Consider the following 12,558-nt stretch of genomic DNA (forward strand, 5'->3'; position numbering starts at 1 on the left):
GATTTACATAATTGGAACAGTTCCGATCTATTGGGGGGGGGGGGTTAATTCTGAAAAATAAGAAACAATGACGTATTTTTAACTCTTCATGAAACTTCATATTTAGAAGGACCTCGTAACTCAGATCTCTTATTTTCAATCTTAACCGGATCAAGCGTAATTGGGGGGGGGGGGGGCAGTTAGGGGGAACGGAAATCTTAGAAAATACTTAAAGCGGTGAGATCAGGATGAAAGTGGATGGGAAGAATAAAAACCTGTCTAAGATACGTGACTGACATAACCGGACCGGATCTGCTCTCTTTGGTGGAATTGGAGGGGGGGGGGGGGAGTAATTTTGAAAATTGAGATATTTGTAACTTTCGAAAGGGTGACCAGATCTTAATGAAATTTGATATTTAGAAGTATCTTGTGCTTTAAAGCTTCCAACCAGATCCTGTGATGTTGGGGAGAGTTGGAGGGGGAAACCGGAATACTTGGAAAACGGGAAAATTGAGGTATTTTTATCTTACGAATAGATGATCGGATCGTAATGAAATCTGATTTTTAGAAATAATTTATGTCTCAGAGTTCTCATTTCAAATCCCGACCAGATTGTTTGACATTGGGGGGAGTTGGAGGGGGAAATCTTGGAAAAACACTTGGAGTGTAGGAATCGGGATGAAGCTTGGTGGATAGAATAAACAAATGTCCTTGATACGTGATTGACAGAATCATACTGGATTCACTCTCTTTGGGGGAGTTGGGGGGAAGGGTTCAGTGATTTCGTGAGTTTGGTGCTTCTGGACGTGGATGAAAATTGATAGGCCTGTCAGGGAGCTGCACAATTTGACTTGATAAAGTCGTTTTTTTCAGATTCGACCATCTGGGGGTCTAAAGGGACAGGAAAAATTAGAAAAAATAGGTATTTATAACTTATGAGTTGGTGATCGGATCTTAATGAATTTTGATATTTAGAAGGACATCGTGACTCAGAGCTCTTATTTTAAATCCTGACCGGCATTAAGCCTCTTATTTTCCTTTTTAAATCAATCTATTGATTCATAGAATTTTGTTAAAGCTCATACCATATGATCTCTTGGCTCTTAGCTCTTCTCGCCTCGTCACAAGTGCCATATGAGCTCTTAGCTCTTGTTTTTCTTCTTTTTCAACGATATTCAAAATGCACTCTGATTGTTTGATTTGTTTGTATGGAAACTTACACAAGCATATCTCTTAAAAAGAATAATGAAAATTGATGTATTAAATTATTTATGAAAAGACCTTCATTGACAGCTATCAAAGTTTTGAGAGCACTAGACACCAAGTTTAAAAAAAAGATAAAAAATTAAAGATAAGGTAGAAACACGTGCTACCAAAGAGCTTAAGAAGCCGCAGATTCCTTTTGAAGTTGCAGTTCTATTTTGGAATCAAGAATTTTTTGGTGTTTGAATTTTTACCAATGAAAAGTGTTGTTGGATTTAATGCTTATGTTGACTTCTTTATTATCCGTGTCTAAAGTGGCACCACTGACAAAAATGTGACTCTCATCTAAAAACTTAACAGTTTTAAAAAAAAAAGGAAAAAATCTCAGACAAGTGTGGTTTTCAGGTATAAAATGACAAGATGATCCAGAGGGACAGAAAACGTTTTATTTTCATTTCTTTGGTACCGTAAGATTTCGAAAGGAACAGTACAAACATCAAAAACAGGTTTTTGACTGACAGATAAAACCGATTTATTTTCGAGTTTTACATAGCATAAACTTGAGTGATGGAGGTATGATACATAAGCATCCTTTAATCTATAAGATTAACATAATTTGCCTAAAACCTTAGAAAAAAGAAAATCAGACTCAAAACTAAATTGCAGAAAATAAGAGAAAGTGGTATCATCTTAAAGGGTCCATTTAATCTTTGAACAAAACGACGGTTATATTCTAAAAGAGTATAAAAAAGGTCTCAAGTGGCATGTTCATATAATTTATAGCTCGATAATAAAAATATCTCCAAATGTATCACGAAATTCCCTTCCCCCTCTCTGCATAGGTACTATGCTTTCCCTTTTTCATTTTAGAATATTGTTTTCAATCCTGGCTAAATCTCTTATGTTTTCAGACCTTTGAAAATTCAAAAAATAGCAAAAGAAAACAAAATTTAAACTCACGGTTCAACTTTCTAAAATAACCCTCTTTGCATCGATAGTCAGAACAGAGTTGCCACTCAGCTGGTTTTTTTGGTGCCACTTTGGGTGGCAAAATGATGTTACTTTTGTATAAAAAGTGTCATTTTCCTAAAATTTGCCACTTGCAATGCTTTGCATCGCTCGCGCTGGTACCAACAAGCTTTTCGAATTTAAAATCTTTGTCAATCCGCTTGGGATCACCTTTGCGCGGTTTTCCTCGTCTTTAAATTTCAAACATGAAAAATTGGCTTTAATTCCATCTATCAACTACAAAAAAGTAATATTGATTTTACTTAGGTAGTGCTGATTCTCCGCTTTGTGCTACACTTCCAATCTAGTCAACTTTCAAGCCCCCCCCCCCACTTAAATCCCTCTAAAGCGCGAATGGTACTTACTGTATAAAACAAGAGTTCGTCCCACAGAGTACTTTTTTCTCTTTCTTTTTCCTGAAGTGTCTTTGCTCATAGAGCAAAAAAGAAACGAAAAAAGATAAGAGAAAAAGTCTTCCGTTTTCTTTTTCTCTTGAGAAAAAGGAAAAAAGGGACAGTAATACTCATCTACACTGAGGGCTTTTCATCCAGTTCTCCACAAAATAGAGTCAATGAATTATTGTAGTTCGTCCGGGTACTTGAACCTTTTCTTCTCTGATAATACTGAACAGAGTGCCACGATCATAGATCGCAGCTATTGATGACCCTATGATAAATACATTTAATAGTCGATCAGATATTAAATATTTCAAATAATTTATTTGGCAAAACTTTAGGATATCCTTCTACTGAGGTATATGAGAGACAAAACTTACGGAAATTATGACTTATTACACTCAAAACTTCGTGACCAGGAAACAACTAAAAGGAGGAAGTGCGTCCAATCCTTTTTTGGTGACAATTAACCTGCAGGCTCCCAAAGTGGCTGTTATTTATGATTAATGTGATAATGAAGAAGCATAAGGGTTATGGTTAATATGAAGGAGCATAAACAAAGCAATATAGCGTTTCCGAATCTGAAAACAGAGACTGAAAAATGAAAGAAAAAGAACATCGATGCTTCTGCATTCAAAGTTTTCCTTCTGCTTTTTATTTATTTATTTTCTTTTTTTTTTAAATTTCTTTTTTGTAAAAAAGCGCTTTTTTGAAAAAAAATCCTACTTTTGCTACAAAGTGTCACGTTTCACGACAAGCGCCACTTAAAAAAAAGAGCCAAAGTGACACGAAAGTGTCAGCCATGGTAACCCTGGGTTAGAATTACACTAAACGTAAACCTGTTCAAAAAAATTCTTTACCAGGAGTCACAAGAGAATCTTTGATGAAATGGTATAATCTTATAAACATTCTGTTTTTACTAGCATAGGAAGAAATGTTATTAAATCAATGATCTATTTCTGGTTTTTGATGTGTAGTAAATAATAGAGACAAAAAATTTGGAAAGAAGTAAAAAACTTGTGTCAAATTAACTCAGATTAAGAGTTACAAAGGATGGATTGCCACTTATGATAAATCCCTAGGGGTGGCAGTAGTGAACGAAAGGAAATTTTTGAGGAGCCAACTTTTTTTCGAGAAGGCAGATTTCTTGGGTAATCCTAAAAAATTCGGGAATAGTGGAAGCACTGGTGTTTTCAGATAAAATCTACCAAAAAATTTTAGTAGGCCATGAAAACTGTCAAGTAGCATTACTACTATGCCTCCCCACCTTTTTCGCGGCGGAACACAACTTGTGGTTTGACAGCTTTTCTTTTAACAAAAATTATTTTTATATGTAAAAAATGGTATTTTCAGACAAAATCTTGCAACAAATTTTAGTGGGCCATGAAAAGTAGCATTGCTACTTTGCTACCCACTTTTTGCACGACGGGGCATAAACATTGTTTTTATACGTAAAAATGGTATTTTCAGACAAAATCTGCCAACAAATTTGAAAACTGTCAAGTAGCATTGCTACTTTGCTACCCGACTATTTGCACAGCGGCACAACATACAGTACCTGATCTGGGCCATAAACAGAAACCAAAATCAATGCCCTCATATGTTTTTTGCGTCATACAAACAAAAATATTGATGGAAGATAGCCAAGTGTTGTTCGCTACTGTTCTCCTAAGCGTTAAATTTAAACTAATCAAAAATGTGGGCAAAGCTATGATTAAGCTAAGTAATTATGAATATATTTAATCTAAAGCCAACAAAATTTTCAGCAGTCAGAATTCTAGAATAAATGGTTATCTGAATAATTTCGTAGGTCTGTCCTTTGTCAGAAAAAAAACATGTCAAAAACAAGGAAGTTTTCTTTTCCCAACCTCTTTTGTCCCTTCAAAGAGGCTAAAAAACATTAATAATGATAATAAATCAACTCTTACTTAATTACTATAACATAAACTACTGTCAAAGCCAAACTACTTAAAGTGTACTGTAACTACAAAAGTCAAACAGTTACAACAGATGGCTCACAAAATAAATATATTGACCTATACTGGCATTAATCTTGGCAACTAAAAATGTCAAAGAGTTATAACATATGGCTCACAAAATAAATATTGACCTATCGTGGCAACTACAAATGCCAAAGAGTTACAAAATATGGCTCACAAAATAGAATATTGACCTATCCTGGCTTTAATCCTGGCAACTAAAAATGTCAAAGAGTTACAACGTATGGTTCACAAAATAGAATGTTGACTTATCCTGGCATTAATCCTGGCAACTACAAATGTCGACGAGTTACAACATATGGCTCACAAACTAAGCACATTGACCTCTCCTGGCAACTACAAAAGCAAAAGAGTCACAATATACGGCTCACAAAATAAACATATTGACCTAACTTGGCATTAATGCAAAATGGAGATTTAATATCCCTTTTGCCTGACTCTTTCTAGCCATTTCTCTCTTTATTGGGATTAAATTCTGTTCCCCTTCTTCTCTCTCTGTCACTAAGCTAAGTGTTTGACTAGTAAACCTGACATCAACATAAAAATAGAATTTTTTTCTTTATCCCTCCCCATACTCTATCCCTTTAAATGAGAATAAATTTAATTACCAGCATCGTAAACGTCTTCCCAGCACTAGTTGCTCCATATGTCAATACTAATGCATCCTCTCCATGTAATAATTCGGTCACAGGCTCTAAAACGGCCTTGTCAAATACTTCCTTCTGCTTGGCCGTTTCTGGAAGCACTTCACTGAAGTTGAACCGATTTATTCTTTTATTGCCTAGTGACTGAATCGAAATTTCATTCCCTTGTGTTTGAAGGCACTTTGATTTGATTTCATTGGTTGGCCTGATCCTGACGAATACCTATAAGCATAGCAAAAATACACATCAATTTTTATGCTACCATTTTTCTAAAGATGAACTTGAGGGTTGAATCGGGTTAAAACTGAGGGTAGGAGTGTACAAACTATCCAACATTTGTAAATTAAATCGGTCGAGAGCAGGAAAGAGCGATTAATACCAGGTTTTTATCATTGAACCAGCTTAAAATTGAACAGAGTTACATACAAACCATATAACATACGCAAATAAAACGACTTAGAAGTAGGAAAAAGTCGTTAATAGCAGGTCTGATTTTTGAATCAATTTAAACTTGAATGTAGGAATGTAAAAACCATCCAAAATTTAAATTAAAAGGATCTAGAAGTAGGGGAGGTCGCCCAACACTTATAGCATATTTCATTCTTGAATCGCTTTAAAAATGAACACAGATAGGTAAAAACCATCCAAAATATCAAATTAATACGACTGGTCACTTTTCAGAAAAGTCGATTGTCTATCAAAGTGGAATAGACTACAATGGTTTTTCACAAAGGAGCATGAGTTTTAGAATAGAAAAGAAAAACAAAGCGAAGGAAAGTGTTCTATTTCATTGATTAAGAAAATTCTTACACACTATCACTAAAATAGCATGGCCCCTCCTCTAATAACATCATGATAGTATTTCTAATATGCCTTCCTATTTTTCAGTCCTTTGCAGTACTGGAAAGGGGTAGTCAGAATTTGTTTTCCACTATTGCTTGGGAGGTCAGCCTCTTGGAAGATTCTTATTAATTCTTCCTTCAAATGCAATTTTGGGTAGTAGGGCTGGGGACACACACCGGATGTGTCCTAACCATCGAGTGGGATGCTTTCATACCGATCTCTACATTCTAAGCGTTTTTCAAGATTTCCGGTTTCACCCTCCATTTCTACTAATATCACCGGATCCAGTCAAGATTAAAAATAAGAGCTCAGAAACACGAGATCCTTCTAAATATCAAATTTCATTAAAATCTGATCACCCATTCACAAGTCAAAAATGCATAATTTTTTCCATTTTTTTCCGAATTACCAACGCCACCAAAAAGAGCCAATTCAGTAAGGTTATGTCAATCACATATCTAGGACTTGTGGTTATTCTTCCCACCAGGTATCATCACTATCTCTCTAGGCTACTCTAAGCGTTTTCCAAAATCTCCGGTTTCCACCTCCAACTCCCCCAATGTCACCGGATCCAGTCAGGATTTAAAACAAGAGCTCTGAGACACGAGGTCCTTCTAAATATCAAGCTTCATAAAGATCCAATCACCCGTTCGTAAGTAAAAATACCTCATTTTTTCTCATTTTCCGAATTACCAAATTAGGTCACCCCACCAACTCCATCAAAGAGAGTGGATCCGTTCTGGTTATGTCAATCACGTATCTAGTACTTGTGGTTAATCTTCCCATTAAGTTTCATCCCGATCTCTCCACTCTAAGCGTTTTCCAAGATTTCTGGCCCCCACCCCAAATCCCCCCAATGATACTGGATCCAGTCAGGATTTAAAATAAGAGGTCTTAGTTACGAGGTACTTTAAAATATCAAATTTCATTAAGATCCAATCACTCGTTTGTAAGTTAAAAATACTTTATTTTTTTAATTTTTTAGATTAATCCTCCCCCAGCTCCCCCAAAGAGAGCAGATCGGTTCCAGTTACGTCAATCACATATCTAGGACTTGTGCTTATTTTTCCCACTAAGTTTCATTATTCATTACACTATTCATTACACTAAGTCCTCCAATTCTCCCAATATCACCGGATCCGGTCAAGATTAAAAATAAGAGTTCTGAAACACGAGATTCTTCTGAATATCAAATTTCACTAAAATCTGATCACCCATTCGCAAGTTAAAAATGCATAATTTTGTCCATTTTTGTCCGGATTACCAACGCCCCCAAACTCTCCCAAAGAGAGCCAATTCAGTAAGGTTATGTCAATCACGTTTCTAGGACTCTCTAGTCCTAGTTCATCACGATCTCTCTAGGCTACTCTAAGCGTTTTCCAAAATTTCCGGTTTCCACCTCCAACTCTGCCAATGTCACCGGATCCAGTCAGGATTTAAAATAAGAGCTCTGTGACACGAGGTCCTTCTAGATATCAAGTTTCATTAAGATCCAATCACCCGTTCGTAAGTTAAAAATACCTCATTTTTTCTCATTTTCCCAATTACCTAATTAGGTTGCCCCACCAACTCCACCAAAGAGAGTGGATCCGTTCGTTCTATGTCAATCACGTATCTAGTACTTGTGGTTAATCTTCCCACTAAGTTTCATCCCGATCTCTCCACTCAAAGCGTTTTCCAAGATGTCTGCCCCCCCCAAATCTCCCCAATGATACTGGATCTGGTCAGGATATAAAACAAGAGGTCTTAGTTACGAGGTCCTTTAAAATATCAAATTTCATTAAGATCCAATGACTCATTTGTAAGTTAAAAACACCTTATTTTTCTAATTTTTTGAATTAATCCCCCTCCCCAGCTCCCCCAAAGAGAGCAGATCGGTTCCAGTTATGTCAATCACATATATAGGACTTGTACTTATTTTTCCCGATGAATCTTAGTGGCAACACTAGACAGGGAGAGTCAAGCAGTGGCAACACTGAAGGAAAGAAAGAATTACTCAATTTTAGTTTAAGTAAGGCACATAAGCAATCTTGAATGCAATTAAATAACACCTCAGTTATTTAATTGAGGACCTCATTTCAAACTATTTTTCAAGGTCATTTTAATAAGGTCTACTTGAAGCCCATCCCTTTCAATTTTCCGCATGGCGACTCTCTCCAATGTCAATTCATTTTTATATCATCCAGAACTCTTATCTAGTACTCAAGGGTTACCAGCCTTTTTACGTCTGTACGGGAAATTGAACAAAATATTACCTTCCCATGAAATTTCCCAACCTTGCAAAGAGCTAGAAAAATAACAACCTAAAATAAAATTCTACTAGTTCTGTATCCCCTGGTCAATTTCTTCTGGAGTAGTTTAGAGAATGACTGCCGTCTTACAACTATCCTAGCCTCACTTCCGTTATTACTCCATGGTAAAAGTAATACTGTAGAAGTAACCTTGCCAGGTGTGCAATTTCACGAAAATATGAGGGGCAACGAGTCTTCTTCTTTTGTTTAAACAAAAGGTATTTTTCAATTTTTTTTTGGGGGGGGAGCTGTTTTTTCGTTTTCTAAAAGGGAATACCAGATAATGTGTTTTTCAGAATCTAGTAGGGGGGGGTGTCTCTCTAGGGAAGAATCAGTGAGATTGATCAAACACGAAAGTAAGGTTAATATTTGAAAGATTATGGGCCGTGGTGTTAATATTTCATCTAGAGAGAACAGGTACAGTCTTATTCTCCTCTGAAAAAATTAGATTATGTGTAAAAAAGAAGACAAATAATTCTAGCAGTGTAAAAGCAAAATTGTTTGTTTCTTTTTAATCAGAAAAATTTTGGTGAAAAAATTTAACAGAATTAAAGTTTGACGTGGACCCATGCAGAAAATGGAGGATACGATAATTTACGATACGACACTTTTTTCATAAAGACAATTGTAACTCTTTACTTTATGCATCTACTGCACTGATGGAAAAACATACATTTTTGTTGGCATGCAGTAGTAAAAATTAACCATTTTCTAAACAAACCAAAAAATAACATGATAAATAACTAACAAAAAAGAAAAAAACATGCCACAAAAAAAGAAAAAAAGATCAATCTTCATCACAATATCTCCTCCAAAAAAACCTCCCAACAGCTCTACTTCCTCACTACCGCCCATCCATTCACTCCTTCTTACCACCCCCAAACAACCAGACCTCCCTACTGCCTCCTATCTCCTAACAAATAAATACAAATTTAACCATTCCTTATTAAACAATCTTTTAACTAACTCTTTAACTCCAAAAGATGCTCAGCCACCCTGATGCTCACTGGTAGAGAATTGGAAAACGAAGACTGCTGCTTGATAATCCCGTAGTTGGCCCACTTTAAACAAATTTAAAGACTTAAAACAAGCACTTGTGAGATTCACACCCTTTACATACTTGCATACGATCCTTTCGGTATTGTTCTGAAGAAGCTGGAATCTTTTGAAATTACTGTAAAAATTGCTGCTCCAAATTAAACAGTCGTTTGAAATATATGGAACAACTGAGTGATAAATCAAAGGAGAATCCGCTTTGGCAAGAAATACTTCAATCTACCATCCTCGGGCAATTACTTTCAGCACAACCTCTCCGATCGATTTAGCACAAACTGTCAAATCTGTATCATCAGCAAAGGTTATTATACACACATCTTGACCATAAAAACGTGTCGCATTTACGTATACAAAGTAGAGTTTGGGACCTAAAACAGAACCTTGCGGAGCTCCACATTTTAGTCGATAAGAAGATGCCATTAAATACTACCTGCAGCGATCTACCAATGAGCTAACTTTCAAACCAATGTAAAGAAAATCCCTAGACACTGGAGTAGGTCCAACAAATTCTTGAAATCTACAGTATCAAATGTTTTCTTTATATCAATGAAAATTGACATCGGCAAGTACCCTTTATCCAACACACCACTAACATATCCCACCAGATGGTGCAAGGTATGAATTGTGGAATGTCCCTTTCGGAACCCAAATTTGATTTCACTTATTAATTCGTTAACCTGGAAAAAATCACATAGGCGTTTATGGACAACTTTTTCTAATATTTTTACGAAAAGAGGTAAAATCGAAATATATTGTCAATTTTCAATGTCGCTTTTGCATTTTGATGAAACTATTTTACATATTGAACAACGCACTTTCTTATTCCCGATTTATTTCGAGAGGCAATAATTTTTAAGCAGTATCATTGTATATTTCCTCATCTTATTTAAATGAGCGAAACATCTTGAGAAAATATACTGTTTATTTTAATTAATGTATTTGCTTATGTCAATCTTATTTCAAGAAATAATAAATTTTTGGTCAACATCATCGCATATTTCCTCATTTATTTCATGCTTAAAAACATTGATGAAAATATTTGCTATTATGAATCACACATTTGTTTATATTCTCTAATTAAAATTTTCCACAAAACAAGTTTTTTGACAAGTTTTTTGAAGAAAAGTAGAGCTCCATGAAGCCAAGAATGAGCAAAAATAATTCGCCGAGTCAAACGCCAAACGAGCAAAAATTAACATGAGTAGGGCTGTTAACCCTCAGACCTTAAGTGAGCATAATTCACAAGTTTATAGAACAAATTCTGTTCATTTTTAGTCTTAATGTAGGTTCTTATTTTATAGTTTAATAAACGGAAAAAAGAAGTGCCCCATTGTGTGCATCTCAGACGTTAAGAAAATATCACAAGCTCTTCTGATCTTGGTTTCACCTTTTAGCCTAAACAGCAAGGCATTCAATAGTCGTTCTTTTCCTTGCTATTAGAATGTCACTAAGAAAAAAAAACTGGGCTATGAAAATTCTAAAAAAAAAACTTCTCTGATCTTGGTTTCACCTCTTAGTGTAAACAGCGAGGCATTACCATTTCAAAAAATTGCTAAGGTCAAAAAAGAAAAAAGCTGGGGGACAAAAAGCTCAGGGAGGGTAGGGATCTGGAGGGGTATATGGAGGTTCGGGCTCATGTGTAAGCCCGATAATGGGAAACCAGTGTGGTCGGGGACCGTTATAAAACAAGGATACCTGGACGGCTGTAGTTGTCACGATTTTATTGAACAAAAACAAGGTTAATAGCGTCATCTACACTTTCACCTAGGTTGACGGCAGGACTAGTGGAATCGCTTTTAAACCTTCTTAGTGATCTTAAACCAGTAAAGTACCAGTAGTACCTATGGGCCTGATGGTACCTATTGACCCTATACTACTTGCACTACAGGACAAACCCTATGAGGATTGTCTCAATTCACCCAAACTCCTAACTTCAATATATCACTGGGAAAGAGGAGCCGTAATAACAACTCATAAGCTATAAGAAAAGACCCTTTAAGTCATGTTCTCTTCCCATCGCTCTTAACCACCACAAGAGGACACACCAATAAGATGCAGGGCCCCGTCGCATCAAGCGAGAGCCCAGACAGTTCTTTTCAGTATGTTTGGTCCAAATCTGAGACTGCCAATCTGAATCCACCGTCTAGTCTCAAACCCTAGAAGCCTCCAAGGAGGGAGTCTATTAAGACTGGACCAATCCTAAATGTAGGCCGAACTGGGATGTCAGATAATAACCTCGAAACACCACCAGCTAGACTTTCTGCAGGAGTTTCAACACCACCTTATCAAGGTGGATATGGGATTTAAGATAATTTAAGGTAAATCCAAGGACCAAGACCATCATTTCATAAGTAAGCCATCATTACTCTTTCTAGTAATGATTTAATCTGATATGGCTTAATGCTATCCTCTTGAGATGAAAGTCTAATGGCAAGAGTTCATGTTAGCCTATTCTGGTTTTTAGTTGACAAGTTGTATTGATAGGCAGGAAGAATATGAGGGTGAAAGTTGGACTGAAGGTATTTCAGTCTCAAGTCTATGTTGAGTTTATGTCAGTTGATTACGAAGGGGCATCATATGAGGCTGACTTAACCCACCTTAATAAGAAGTAAACGAATAGCTAAGGATAATTTTTAGAACCGTTTCTTTCAATGTTTTCAATTTTAAGCGTCTGATATTTGGTCGGATGGATGCCAAGCGGGACAAGCGACAAGCGTATTCACAAGGAGGATCCTAGTCTTGTGTTATTATTATTATTATTATTACTATAAATTCTCTGTTATTCTCATAATACGGATCAAAGTAATTAAGGACATATTTTCATCAGCGAACCCCTCTGCTTAACACGATGTAATGTTTCTTAGTGAGGACCCCTGTCTCAAGGCAATCAAAACACACGTATTTAATTTGTCTATTATTTTCAAGCTTGGAAGTTTCACGTGATACAACAGTTTTTCAAGCCCACGACAAATTGGGGCTTGAGGAAGCGAGAAGAGATAGATGTAGATAATCAATTTAGTCATTTCTAATGTTTTATAACATCACTTTGTCGTTTATAAGGTCTCAGTTCGGATTCTAAAATAATTTCTTAAAGTTTTTTCATTAACAAAAGGCAAACGCACCGTAACTTGTCAAGAAC

The 12,558-nt window shown here is 36.1% G+C and overlaps 1 protein-coding gene across 1 annotated transcript in view; it reads right to left on the minus strand.

Moving 5' to 3' along the window:
* Positions 1 to 9,839, minus strand: part of LOC136041563 (kinesin-like protein KIF20A) — a 33,525-nt gene extending 23,686 nt beyond the window's left edge. Inside the window, exons 1-2 of the mRNA XM_065726249.1 lie at positions 9,660 to 9,839; positions 5,194 to 5,451 (exon numbers count right to left, since the gene is read on the minus strand). Of these exons, the coding sequence (XP_065582321.1) occupies positions 5,194 to 5,451; positions 9,660 to 9,839 (438 nt within the window). The remainder of the gene's footprint in view (positions 1 to 5,193; positions 5,452 to 9,659) is intronic.
* Positions 9,840 to 12,558: the final 2,719 nt, after the last annotated feature.

Source organism: Artemia franciscana, unplaced genomic scaffold (genome assembly GCF_032884065.1).
Source record: "Artemia franciscana unplaced genomic scaffold, ASM3288406v1 PGA_scaffold_29, whole genome shotgun sequence".
NCBI lineage: Eukaryota > Metazoa > Arthropoda > Branchiopoda > Anostraca > Artemiidae > Artemia > Artemia franciscana.